Source organism: Astatotilapia calliptera, chromosome 2 (genome assembly GCF_900246225.1).
Source record: "Astatotilapia calliptera chromosome 2, fAstCal1.2, whole genome shotgun sequence".
In the NCBI taxonomy this organism is placed as follows: Eukaryota; Metazoa; Chordata; class Actinopteri; order Cichliformes; family Cichlidae; genus Astatotilapia; species Astatotilapia calliptera.
Window position 1 is genome coordinate 15,987,790 of NC_039303.1, and position 14,025 is coordinate 16,001,814.

General features: G+C 43.1%; 1 protein-coding gene across 5 annotated transcripts in view; it reads right to left on the bottom strand.

Annotated features, from left to right (window-relative positions):
- Positions 1-710: 710 nt before the first annotated feature.
- The window catches only part of LOC113032515 (uncharacterized), a 60,753-nt gene continuing 47,438 nt past the window's right edge, over positions 711-14,025 (bottom strand). The window contains exons 1-2 of one of the 5 annotated variants that reach the window (XM_026185504.1): positions 1,994-3,183; positions 711-733 (exon numbers count right to left, since the gene is read on the bottom strand). In XM_026185504.1, coding sequence (XP_026041289.1) covers positions 731-733; positions 1,994-2,725 — 735 coding nt within the window. In that variant the 5' untranslated portion in view covers positions 2,726-3,183 and the 3' untranslated portion in view covers positions 711-730. Of the gene's footprint in view, positions 3,184-8,941; positions 9,183-11,739; positions 11,865-14,025 lie in introns of those variants that run through there. The other 4 variants (XM_026185496.1, XM_026185488.1, XM_026185479.1 and 1 more) reach the window with 4 other exon arrangements.

Below are 14,025 nucleotides of genomic sequence, written 5' to 3' on the forward strand. Positions count from 1 at the left end.
CGATGCTCCCGGTTGCAGCCAGCGCACCGCCGCATCGCGCAGCTGCCGGGCCCAGGCGAATGGTCGGTCCGTTGTAGCCAGCCAACAGGCCCGGAACCGCCGGCGATGGTCTTCGGCGGTGAGCCCCAGCCTGTCCACCACCGCCCGGCTCACGTCCGGGAAGCTGCTCCTCGACGCCGGAGGCAGACTCAGGGCCGCTGTTTGCGCCTCCCCAGACAGCAGGGGGAGCAGCCGCGGAGCCCACTCCTCCCGCGGCCATTGGCAAGCCTCCGCCGTGGCACGGAAGGTCTCCAAAAAAACTTGTGGGTCGTCCCCGTCCCCCATCCGGGGCACCGACACTGACAGCGGCGAGGGCTTCGGCGTGGCAGCGGCCCCGACCAGCCGTTCCAGAACTTGCGTCTGTCGGTCCGTCTGCTCCCGCAGCGCGGCCAGGTGGGCACGCTGGTCGGCCGCCTGATCCCGGCTCATCGTCGCCATCTCCGCCAGCATCTGCGCCAAGAATTGCAGAGGCTGGGCGGGTGGCGTGGCCTGTGGGTCGGACATTTCCCCACCGGCACTTTCCTGGGTTTCGGCACCACTTGTAGAGTACACCCAGCACAGACACACGCACACACAGGCAGGTATAGCCAACTTCCACGTTTATTGATATATTTGTATTTTGACAGCTGACTCAGTCGCACCGTCTGACAGCTCGAGCCCAGCTGATCTCTCTTGGCCGCTCCTCCTCGTCTCACTATAAACACAGCGGAGGAGACCATCATTAGTCCATAAACAATATCAGCTGTTCTTACCAGCCTCGCGGCGCCGCCCCGTTGAGCCTTCCGCTCCACTCCTCCCCTGCAGCTGCGCCCGGGGCCACGCCTCCGCCACACATGCTTATCTGACATCACACACTAAGGTAAGGAATGCATTATGTTCTCTTTAACAATAAGCTTGGTTATGTGAAAATATATGAACACACAAAATATAAGGCATACTTGGTTAGAATATAAGGCACACTTGATTATATTGTATTATAGAGATTTGGTTATAATGTATAATGTAGAAAATCTCTAACATTTCCCTCCTGATGTTAATATATTTCACAGGTTTATATCAATGCATAGTCACTTGTTAAATCACATTTTCAACTTGCATGTCATTCAGTGAAGTATTTAAACAACAGCTCCTAATAAGAATAGAAATTCTCCACTCTTTCCTCTATGTTTAGCATATCATACTGGCGAAAGGGATCCTCAACATTTCTCTGGATCAAGACATAATTTCCTAAAGTATGGTTAAACATATTCATCACCATGCGTCTCAGACAAGGGATAATGCAAGCAGCAAAAATGCAAAATAGTAACATCATACTGCAGAGGGCCAACAGGCCTTTAATCAGCAAAGATTTCCAGGAGCCGTTCAGCAACCAGTCCCACCAGCCTTGCTCATCGGTTACGTAGTCCTGTTGCTGAGCGTCTCTCAGTTGTTTCAGAACATTCAAAGAATTTGTCATGTTTAATGAGTGTATGTTGTCAGGTATGTAAGTGCAACATGTCTTGTTAAACAATATGCAGAGACCTCCTTTCTCTGCAAGAATAATGTCTAAAGCTACTCGGTGTTGCATGACAGTGATGCGGATTGCATCAATTTCTTCATTCTGTGATTTGTCAATGCGGGTGGAAGCTTTCAAAAACAGTCCAAAACGATAGTCTAAAGTCTCTATTCGTAGTGCGTGCTTTCCTACTCCTGTCCAGGGAAACAGAGCGTGGACTACCTTCTCGCCGGTGTTCCAGAGTTTGAAGTTCTCTGGAACGTCAGTTCCAAGGATTGAATCATGAGGCTTGATTTCTACATCGCGCTTAACTCTGGTCTTGTTGTGCACTGTTATCTTAAAAGTGTGATCTGAAATGAAGATAGGTGCACAGCATCCTGACCAATTGGGTGGCAGCATAAAGTATGCACGCTGTCCGCACAGCCATGCCATACCTTGTACCCAATAAGTACCATTTACCTGTCGATGTAGTTTGACTGTCCCGTATGGTACTGTTCCATAGGTTGTGTTGCAGTTGCTGGTCTGGCCCAGGGGGTGGCGTCCTTGCTCTGCTGCTTGGTAGAAGCACAGAGGATGCTGCTTCTCTGTAGGGGTCATAAAAACAGGGAAAGGGACAGAAGCATTTCTGTTTTTTACTGTCATATCTACCCAGAATTTGTCGTCACAGGTTCCATTCTTCAGGCCTTTTGTTTTTGCCCCTGGGAGTGAAGCTCCAATTCTGATTACATAATGTTGTCTTCCAATGCTGGCGAAACTGGCTGCACATTCACTTTGCCAGTGGCTGCTCATCATATGACCATATATGGTGGGATAGACTGATATACTAGGCATATGGGAACAGACATAACAGTCTTTGTCTTCTATTGTGTTGTACAGGTATCGGTACCAGGCATTATTCATCCATGGGTGAAGGTGATCTTGGGTCATTTCGGTCAGATGGGAATTGTCATGGGTCCACCTCTTGAGACGGGGAATAGTTGGTGCTGTTCTGGGGGCTCTTCCAGGTATCAGCCAGAAGAGCATCATCACTAAGATGACGGCCATCAGACAGAATAGGCGACACATGAGCCGTTTCCGTTGAAAGTGACAAGCACTTAAGCACAACAGCTTTGGGGCTGGTGCTAGTGACTCTTCTTCTCCTGGATTCATCGGGCTGATTTCGTGTATTTCAGGCGTCCCTGGTGTTGTCATTGGTTCTTCTCTTTGGTGGGATGGGTCACTCTTTATTATGTGTTTGTTCTTCAGGGCGACCAGGCACACCCGGGCTCCAGGTGAGTAGACCACTGGCGAGAAGACAAAAAGGCGGGATATACCCAATCGGCCCTTCCCTCCACCAGGGATCACTTGAGAGTCGGGGGAACCGGCGTCTTATTGTGGTGCAAACACTCTCTTCACGTGACTTTGATGGATCCACGAAGGTTTTTCAGCTATCTTGCAAGCTGTCGGTGTAGTTAGCAACACCTGGAATGGACCCTCCCACCGCGGAGCACTCCAGTTTCTTCTCTGGAGGACTTTAGTCAGAATCCAATCACCGGGGTTCAACCTGCAAGAGACTGGAGATGGATCACACGGCAGCTGATTGTTCAAAATCACTTCTTTATTCTCAAACAGTTTTGTCATCCATTCTGCCATTGTTGTTTCGGCAATAGATTTATTAATTGGCTCACTGGTTATGGGGAGAGGGAAGGGTCTGCCATGTATAATTTCAAATGGAGTCAGACCTCTTGCTCCTTGAGTTATTCTCATCCATAGTTTAACTAAACTCAAACATTCAGGCCATGGTCTTTTAGTTTCTTCCATACATTTTCTTAATCTCTGTTTAATTGTGCCATTAGTTCTCTCGACTAATCCTGCACTTTGTGGATGATAAGAACAGTGATGTTTTATGCTGAAACCTAAAGCTTCAGAGACTTTACTTATTACTTCATTTACGAAATGTGTGCCATTATCTGATCTTATCAGAGACGGAATGCCGTATGTTGGAATGAAATGGTTGCACAAACATTTTGCTACTGAGATTGCATCTGCTTTTTTCACTGGGTATATTTCTGGCCACTTGGAAAATACATCTATTATCACAAGTGCATACTTGGAGGATTGAGATTCATTTAGTTCTATAAAATCCATGTGGATTGTGTGAAATGGGTGTGGCGGTATAGGAAACCGGCCTCGTTTTGGTCTTAAATTGCCCTGAGCATTGTGTTTTTGGCAAATCATGCATGTTCTAATAAACTCTTTTGCTGAACTTTCAAAATTTTTTGTATAGAATTGTTTATTAAGTATAGAAACCATCCCTCCTGATGACACATGAGTATTGGAATGTGTCACTAAGGCGGCAGTTTTATGCAAAGATTTTGGAAGAACTGGTTTGTCATTGCACATCATGAGATTGTCTTTTAATTCTGCTCCATCTTTCAACCAAGATTTTTGTTCACTCAGTGATGCTGTCTTTTGTGCATCTGCTAGTATTTCTAATGGTATTAAATCTATGGTTTCTGTTGTTAAAACATCAATGTGTTTTTCTGCAGCTGCTTTGGCTGCTTTGTCAGCAAAGTTATTTCCTTTTGTTATTTCTGTGTCATCCTTTTGATGAGCTGCACATTTGCATAGTGCTAATTCTTTTGGCAACGTTATCACTTCTAATAGCTGTTTTAGAAGGCTTGCATGTTGAACTGGGTTGCCTGTGGAAGTTGTCATTCCTCTGTTTTGCCATATTTTCGCAAAATGGTGAACTGCTGAATAGACATATTGGCTGTCTGTGTGTATATTGACACTTTGACCTTCGTACAGTGTACATGCTCTAATGACCGCGGTTAGTTCTGCGCTTTGAGCAGAGTTTGAGGAACTGAGAGCTTTTGCCTCTACCACTGTATCAACAGTTGTGACCGCGTAACCCACACAATTTCTACCGAAAATGTCTTTTGACGCTGAGCCGTCTACAAAAACATTACTGAAACTGCTCTGGGGGGAACTATGTATATCAGTGCGAGGTTTTGTGTCTTCCTCTAATTTTTTAATGCAACAATGTTGTTCTCCATCCAGAGGGGTCGGCAAAAGTGTGCTTGGGTTCAGCTGGCCACACTTCTTTATTGTTATGTGTGATTGCGAAAGTAAAATCCCCACATAAGAAAGTTGTCTGGCGTGTGTGAGGAAAGAGAGATTTGCTTGGAGCAAAATAGAGGTCACAGCATGTGGGACTTTGATGATCAACTTATGTCCCAAAACAATGTCTGCACATTTTTTAACTGCCTCTGCTGCTGCTGCGCATGCCTGAACACAGGTAGGTAATCCAGCAGCTACAGAGTCAAGTTTGCATGAATAGAAAGCTAATGGGCGTTGTTTTTCTCCAAAAGCTTGAGTTAAGACTGCTTTCATGTACCCTCCTGCACCATCAACATGGAGAATAAAAGGTTTTTCATAGTCTGGTAATGCTAAGACGGTACATGTCTGCAATGCTATCTTTAAATCAATGAAAGCTTTTTCTGCTTCTGGGGTCCACTGTATTTTGTCTTTTAATGCTAGGTCTTTACCATAAATGAGGTTCTGTAGTGGCTGGGCCAGCAGTGCATACTCTGGAATCCAGCATCTACAGAAATTGCACAGACCTAAATAACTCATCATTTGTTGTTTGGTAATTGGCTTAGGAGCATTTTGTACAGCTACTTTTCTGCTGTCTAACAGCTGCCTGCCTTGTCCTGTCAGTTTGTGGCCAAGGTATGTCACTTCCTGGCTCCACAACTGCAATTTATGCTGTGAGACTTTATGGCCTTGCTCTGCTAGATGTTGCAAAATTGTCAGTGTGTTTGCTTTGCACTCATCCTGTGTATGGCCTGTAATCAATATATCATCTACATACAGCAGGAATTGCCCTGGAGCAGGGAGGGAGCAAGATGACATTGATTTTCTCAGAGCCTCTGCATAAAGAGTGGGGCTATTCTGGAATCCCTGAGGCAACCTTGTATATGTATACTTTTGATTGTCAAAGGTGAATCCGAATAGCTTCTGTGAGTCAGGGTGTAGTGGCACGGAAAAGAAAGCATTGGACAAGTCTATTACAGAGAACCACTGTTCCTTTGGTGTTACTTGATTTAAAATTGTGTGTGGGTTAGCAACCACTGGAGGTATTTGCTCTGTTACCTCGTTTATTGCTCTGAGGTCATGAACTAGGCGATATTTTCCTGTATTAGCCTTTTTTACTGGAAAAATTGGTGTATTACACGTGGCTTCATTAGTTTTCACGAGAATACCTGCTTTCTGCATGTCTGCTATGACTGGTCTAATTCCTTCTCTCGCTTCTGCACTCAAGGGATATTGCGGTTTCACAGGCCTATATGTGGTTGTAGTTTTCACCACTACTGGATCTGCTCCTTTAATTAGGCCTACATCTGTGGGCCCTTGAGACCATAATGTTTGTGGTAGCTTTTCTAGTTCAGGGTGTGTTTCCAATGTTAACACTTGTCATTCATCTTGTTCTGTTGTGGTTAAATGTGTAGCCGGCGTGGTGGTTAATGGCCAGCATAAAGTATATCTCATGCAGCCTGTCCTGCGGCCTTTTTGCCAGCCATCACACTCTGTTTTGTCATATCTGTCCATTTCTACAGATCTCAGCACTGTACCCAACTCAGACCAAGGCGTTTGGTCGTTGCGTGCAACAGATACGTGAGGGTTCAACATCTTGTTTACGCGCTGTACTGCGTCTGTCTGTAACACTGAGCATACTGCATTGCCACTCTGTGTCACATACAGATGTTGTAAGACTAGTTTTTGCGGTCCCAGTCTGTGTACTTGCTGATCATAAATTTTGTCTGGGCCTGGGACATGTTTATACCACAGGGTGTTGTGGTATTTCGCTGGGTCCTGCCTTTGTGAGTGCTCAGGTAAGTACATATTAGCTTTGGCCTCTAGAGGTTCAAGTTGTGGTAAATCTAAAGTCCAATAATAATTTGGCTCACCTAACCCTTCACAAACAAAAATGTCTTCAGTTTGGCTCTGACTTTCAGAGAGTAGGAGTCTGGCTTGCATGCCACTCTCTTCAGGGATAACTGCTATTTTTGATTTTGTTAAAGCATCTCTTCCTAACAGATTCAGCGGACAAGATGGGTCATAAATGCACTGATTTTTGCAGCCACGGCCACTTTCTCTATGTGACATGAAAAGGGGAACGGTTAGGTGCTGTTTTGTCACATGTCCTGAGGCTGATTTCACAATTAGAGTGTCTTTTGAAAAAGTTACATTTGGGACTTCTACTGTTAGTACACTTTTACACGGTCCTGTGTCGCAAAGAAATTTTAACGGGACACCATTCACGTGTACTATAACTGTTGGCTTTGCCTCTGATCCTAGCAGCAGTTGTTCGATATTGTAAACTTCCCCTTCATCTGTTTCACTTCCTTCCTCTCGTGCTAGTCATTCGTCACGACGTCTGCGCCTGTCATCATCACTTTCCTGTTCTTGGCTTACACTTCTACAGTCTCGAGCAAAATGCCCATTTTTACCACAGTTATAACATTTCATATCTCTTTTGTCTCTTCTTTGTCCTGCTTTTTGCTTTCCCTTACGTGGCTTATAGCCTGTTGTGTGTTTTTGCTGTCCTGAGAAAGCTATAAAGCCTGTCTCTGGGTCAATCATGAAAACTCCTTCTGTTTTTTCTTTCTTTCTTTGTATTTTTACTGCATGTTCCGCGTGCTGCAGAGCATCGGGCAGAGTGCCTGTATTTTGAGTCACCCACTGTTTGTCTACTTGTGCTTTTATTTTGGGCAGCAGGCCATTCAGAAAAGCATTTTTTAATTGTTGTTGAAAAGCAGACTGTGGATCGGGACCATGATTCAGCCCTGAGTTTTGCCTGAAAACTGGGCGTAGGCAATCCAAATAGTCTGATGCTGTCTCTCCTTCCTTTTGTTTGCACTCTCCTATTTTTCCATAATCTGGCCTTGGGGCTAAATTAACTTCTACTCTGCCGTACAAGTCATTTAGTTCCTGTCCTAACTGAGGAGTGTCTGGTCCTAGCACGTCGCCGTTTTGGTCATTTCCTGTGTATTGGCCTCTGGCTCTAGGAAAACGTAAACCTAATAAATCTTGAAGAACTTGCAGCATTTCATGTCCGTTCAATCCCCAGCCATGTCGAATCAACTCTACTGCGTTTCGCCACGGCTGGAAACCTTCGTTAAGGGGTGGCACATCTTTTAGCACATTCTCTCTGTCCTTATGGGACCAGGGTCGGAATGCGTATATCAGAGGCTCTCCATCTATTGGTATGTTTCCTTGGGCGTCTGCGGGCCCACAAGGTTGCCCAAACCTAGGATTTGATAAGGCAACCATTGGAAACTGACCTACAGTTCCTTCTTTTTTGTAGTGATTATATTTAGTCATAAGATTAAGGTGATGTTTTGCCTCTGCATAGGGATCTGGAAGAAAAGGGTTGTGAGGAGAGATTACAGGAAGTGGTGACGTAGGAATTGGTGCAGCTGCTGCTGCAGTGTGTGTGGGCTGAGGTGCATAAGGGGGGGGGGGGGGGGGGGGGGGGGTTTCTTATTATTTGTTGCAGCTTTCTGCTTATCTTTATTTTCTTGTTTTTGGGTGCGTTTAGCACTGCGTTTATCATTTTCTGCCTCCCATGCTTTGAAAAGCTGCCATTCTTTTACACGTTTTGCTTTTTTCTTTTGACTTTTTTCCTCATATAGTTCTTTTTGCAAAGCAGCTTTTAAAGCAGTTATTGACTCTGGGTTGCATTTGCCTTGCCAGGCTGGACAATAAATTTTATGTGGATTTCTCCACCTATTTGCACTGACTCTCCCTGCATTTTGACAGTTTTTTTCTAGCCATTCTTCATCTGCTGTTAATTTGACTTTGGTTTTAGAATTACCCATTTTGAACTAATTACGTCAGAACTGTGACACTGTCTCTGGTATGACGAAGCGGGCAGGTTACCAATAACAGCCTTCTACTCACTCGCTATTCGAGTGAGCGGTTATTGATTTTACGTGATGACGCACAACCTTATTTTCCCACTTCAACCAGTACGTGAGTGTGCACAGGAAAACAACTTTGAGGAATAGTTCGACCGCTTATTGGGTCGTAAATGACAACTTACTCCTGTATTTCAACACAAACAAAGCGCGTTTTTATGATTTTTATTGAGATTTTCCGTATTTTTTTTTATGTAACACCTTCAACCTGTTCCGTTGCAGCCACTCCTAGAGCGACCGGAACTTGTTCCATTACAGCTGCTTCCCAGAGCAACCGGAACTTTTAACAGCGATTTCTAGAATTTCGCTCTTGCCTGTTTGTCTCTAAGTCCCTTCTGGACTGAGATCTGTCGGCGCTAACCAGGTTTACACACTATTTTAAAGGAAAATCTCAATATCAACGTATTTTAGTGCTTGATGGAGTGCAGTGTTTCATATTCACCTTACTGTGGCGCTGCGTTTTGAATCCGGCGCTCATCGGGTCCTGGAGCCGTGAAGGCCTGTATAAGACGCTGACCGGAGATCGAATTCACGCTTCCGGTTTTTCTTGTTTACTGTGCACAGATTTTTCCCAGCGCAGGCGTCACGACGTCAGGATCCGATGAAGACCGTTCTGTGGAAAACTAGACGTTAAAAATAACAGTCAGTTATCCGGCTACGAAGGACCAATTTAATGTCAGGGGTTGACATTAGTTCAAACACAGATAAGAGAAATGAGACAACTGCAGACCGACTCAGAGAGTAATTAGAAGACGTGCGCACGGGTGTGAATGTCTCTGAGAAGACACACACACTGAGCGCAGGCTTGGTTCTTTATTTATAGTGAAAGTAAGTTACATAGTACTTCCTCTTTTAACTGTAAAGGGAGAGGTCAGGCATTATCTCAGCTTATCTGACCTTGCACACATACTGAAAATAACAATGCAGAAGTATATCATGCTTATCTGACATCACACACTAAGGTAAGGAATGCATTATGTTCTCTTTAACAATAAGCTTGGTTATGTGAAAATATATGAACACACAAAATATAAGGCATACTTGGTTAGAATATAAGGCACACTTGATTATATTGTATTATAGAGATTTGGTTATAATGTATAATGTAGAAAATCTCTAACAAGGTTTTATTCAAATGTTAGTCTTTTCAGTTGTTTCCCCACTTTTTTCCTGTTTCAAAATCAAACACCAGTTTGTGAGAAGATTATCTTCTTTTTTTAATAGGCAGATAAAGTTTTACATTGGAACTGGCTAATTTGTCAATTGTTTGTTACAAATGTTCGTATTTTAATATTCAAAAATGTTTTTGCCCAAAACATATGTGCACTACATGTCAGTAAAAATACTATGCAAATATTGCTGTCCTTGAATGCTGAGTAAACATTGACAAAGCACTGATTGTATCTCTGGTACTTTACCAACGCAGTATCTAAAAACTTTGCACCGTAGTGGTTAAAATCTCATTCTAATAAGAGTTAAAAGCGCATTCGGTTATTAGGTTTATAGGGTTATTGAATTATGGTTAACGGTTGGTAAAATTTTTTTTAAAACATTATCTGCCAATTACATCTGCCACCCTTCTCCAAATCTGTGCCCCTACCTGGCCCCCCCAACAAAAATTTTCTAGACACGCCACTGCAAACAGGTACTAAAATGTGACATCATGAGACTGCATGCGACTGATTGGCTGGTCAGTGGCGTCACTCAATGAGTCATGAGAGCTTCTTGTTCACGAAAATGAAAATGGTGTCCTGCCTTAATTCCTGAGATTCTGTTCTGCTGGGTTGGGCCATTGGAATCACGAAAGAGCATAAATGAATTCTGTATATTTACAAATCCTGTTTGCTTCCCTTAATGAGCTCAGCTAAAACTATACTTTTCATAAGAACACTGAACTCGAGAGCATATAATGCTTACTTGAGAGCTGGCAAGCTGTCACTTTCTTTTCAAACCCTCAGGAACACAGAACCCCCCCCCCCCCCCCCATCCCACCCCCGTCCCCCCGTCCTGCCTTCAGTTCAGACCTTTCACTCAGTGGAAATATTATAAAACTATTACATTATAAAATAAAAAGTACAACAAAGGAGACTCTGAGTGACTGAAGGAAGCATAGCATTTCAGCTTCAAAATGACAGCAGCTGGTCTCTTCAGTTTTAGCGTTTTAAGTAAAGGTGATGTAATCCAGTAGGGTAATGTACTCAAATCCCAACATGGTGTAGGCATCAGCTTATGTCAACCAGTTATTTCACCTACTAAAACAACAAGTCTCATTCTTCTTCAGCCACACAGGCTTTATATCCGTCCTGTATACCAACTGTCAGGTAAGTCAAGATCAGCTTTACTTTGACTTGACTGCTGATAAACTGAATGGGAATTACTTACAGGCTTCTTGAAAAGTACTTCTTGAAACATTAATAAAAGCAAAATTTTCTCTTAGACTGCATAAACTGCTAGCTACATAACAGATGATCTCTCATATATCATTCATATATAGATTCTTTTGTAAATTTAAAGAAATTTACAATCTGTGATGTTGTTTTATGTGTGTGTGCAGGGCTGGACTGGGACAAAAGCCATAAAGCCTTTGAATGAAAACAAACACTGTTGTGACAGTGATGTACTCTGTCGTGGTGGTATATGTCTGATTTCTATAGATTTTACATCAGATAAAAACTTTGGTTGTAAGATTCAGATAATTATTCATTAAAAGCCAGATATTTTAAATGAGAATAAGAAAGAAAAGTATTTCTTTGCGCCCCCCTTTCTCTGTTAATGCCCTACCTGCCCCCCTGGCAAAACTTTGCTAGACCCGCCCCTGCACAGTTACCAGCTGTCAGCTACTTAGAAAAGGATCCTGGTGTTATTTGTCTCTTAGAAACAGTTCATACCTTCCCTTCAACTCATTCATGTCACCTAAAAGGTAAACCTGTTTCTTCATCACCTGTGTGACAAAGTGGCTAGGACAGAATTCATTTACCATTTGTCACTTGCGTGTATTGTTATTCTGTGTTCTGTTATTTACAGTCAGCCATAATGCTTTAATTTAGACATTGCTGGTGTAACTTCTCTTAACACACAATATCCCGGGTTTTGTTTGTGGTAGCAGTAGTTACATTCTTTACATCCATGCATGTGTTTTAAAGCAAACACTACTAACCATCAGATCATCTGAATTCTCTTCTGTTTACAGGCACATGTCTAGTAATTTATGTTTCTTTATGTTGCTTTGGTTATACTTACCATGGTGTCCATGTTGTGCTTGCAGGTCCTATATGTGAGACAGGTGTATGGGAAGGGCCGCCCACTACTTCCTGTTTATATAGGGTCATGAGGTCAATGATTGGATCACTGGGTGTAACCAAATGGAGGGTTTGTTTTCTTTAAAGTAGCCTTTTGAGTTATATTGTATGCAGTGTTTTACTTTACAAACCATTTAGTTGGAGTAAATGAGTTTGTCAGTTTCATGCATGACTTTATTCCTGTTCTTTATTTAGAATTGTATAATTTGGTTTGACCTATTTTGTTCAATGGTAGGGACTAACGAGGTCAGGTGTGGGCAAAGTCTTGTATAAAGCCAGTGGGATTTTTGCATGCCTGATTGATTGTTTTATGGTAAAAGGGAGATGCTAGCAATAAAGTATGTTTAAAAAGAACTTCAATTGTCTGCTAATGCTATTTACTTATCACCTTCCTTGCTGCTTAAGTTATGCTACTTCACAACCTGTTCAGCTCTGATGATTCAGTAAGGACATCTCCTGGTTTCATCTTCATGTTTGCCTCTCACCACATATCCAAACCGATATCATGACCAGCAGTTTTTACAGATGTGGCTCCAGCAAGCATTAGTTGATACTAGAAACTAATATTAAACAAATTCGAACAACAGCTGACCAAGCTTAAACGTGCTGCTGTTGTTTAACGCAACATCCGCTTATTTCCTCTTTCTGCCGCAAAGTGGGCGATAAACAAACAAGAGCGACGGGACTTGCGTCAGAAAAGCCGATCAGCTGATCATTGATCAGTTTCATGATTGAAGTTGCAACGGGAGAGGGGGGGGAGGGAATGAGAAAAAAGAGGCAGCTGACAGCGTAAAGGCGCTGAATAACTCCAGCTTTGTGTCTTTTTCCATTGTAGCTGAAGTACGGGACAAACTGTGTTCCTTTTCACCTCAATACAAAATGCGTAATATTTTCTCTTAATACAGGACGATTCCGTTTTTAATGGGACGGTTGGCAACTCTACTAACTAACCTTAGGAATAAAATAAAGTTCACTATCAGTAACATCATAGCATCCGCCCAGCTGTGTAGAAACTCCGTCATGCTAGCTATTACACAGTACGAGTTATTGTAACTGACTGTAAAAAGTGAGCACAGCGAAAATAAACTACACCTAAACTTGGTTTATATCTGACCCAGATAGACTGCAGGTCATAACTTCTTACCTGAAGTTCAGTTCACCTGACACTCGGACCGGCGGCCACCTCAGGTCTCTCCTCCTCGTGCCTCCCCTTTCCGTCATCCACCTGCTGGCCTCCGTGGAAGCTCCGCCATAGCCACCACCAAATAACTGAGTTATTTTTACACATTGGCCATCCACCAGCTTTTATTGTTTATACCCTTACAAAAAACAAAAACAAAAAACACACATTGGCCCATAAAAACGAAAAATCACCCTCGGTCCACCAGGCAAATGCCCGGTAGGCCCGACGGCCAGTCCAGCTCTGTGTGTGTGTAGAGATAGAGAGAGAGAAAGAAAGCGACACCGCGGCTGGAGTCTCTTCAAAATGGCTACAGAAAAGGAAATACAGAGATACTGTGTCTCAGTTTCGGCAGCAACTATCCAAACTGAGTCTGTGTGTGTGTGTGTGTGTGTGTGTGTGTGTGTGTGTGTGTGTGTGTGTGTGTGTGTGTGTGTGTGTGTGTGTAACCCATCCATTCCCCCTAATATGTGATTAATGATAAGTGATGCCAGAGGCATTATCCTGATCATGACAGAGCAACACGACACCTCTGTCCTCCAAATGAGCTCCAACTAGTATGTCTGTGTTAGTGTGTGTGTGTGTGTATGCAGAGAGCTATAGCAATGAAGGGATAGGAGAGGAACAGGGGTGAAGAAGTGGCAAAAAGATGGACTGACAGCAACAGAGTGATGCAGAGGAAAACAGAGAAATGATATAAAGGCACTGCTAAAAGAAAAGAAGGTTAAATTAAGAAGCGTGAGGAGTTAAAACGATAAGCAGCATACTGAGACAAATCTTCACCAGATTTCAGCTAAAGAGCTCCCTGTTTGTTAAAAGTATGTGACTGTTTTTTTTGCTTTTTGGTTCTTTTGGGGTTTTTTTTTTTTTGGGGGGGGGGGGGGGGTGTTTGTTTGGTTTTTTTTGCTTTAACCCTTAATTGTATACCTCAGGTATTATCCTCCCCCAATCCATTTCATCCAACCAACACTCCATTCTTCAACCTCTTTTGTATAAAAAAAAATCTGGAAAAATAGCTGAAATAATTTTTCATACTATCATTCAAAC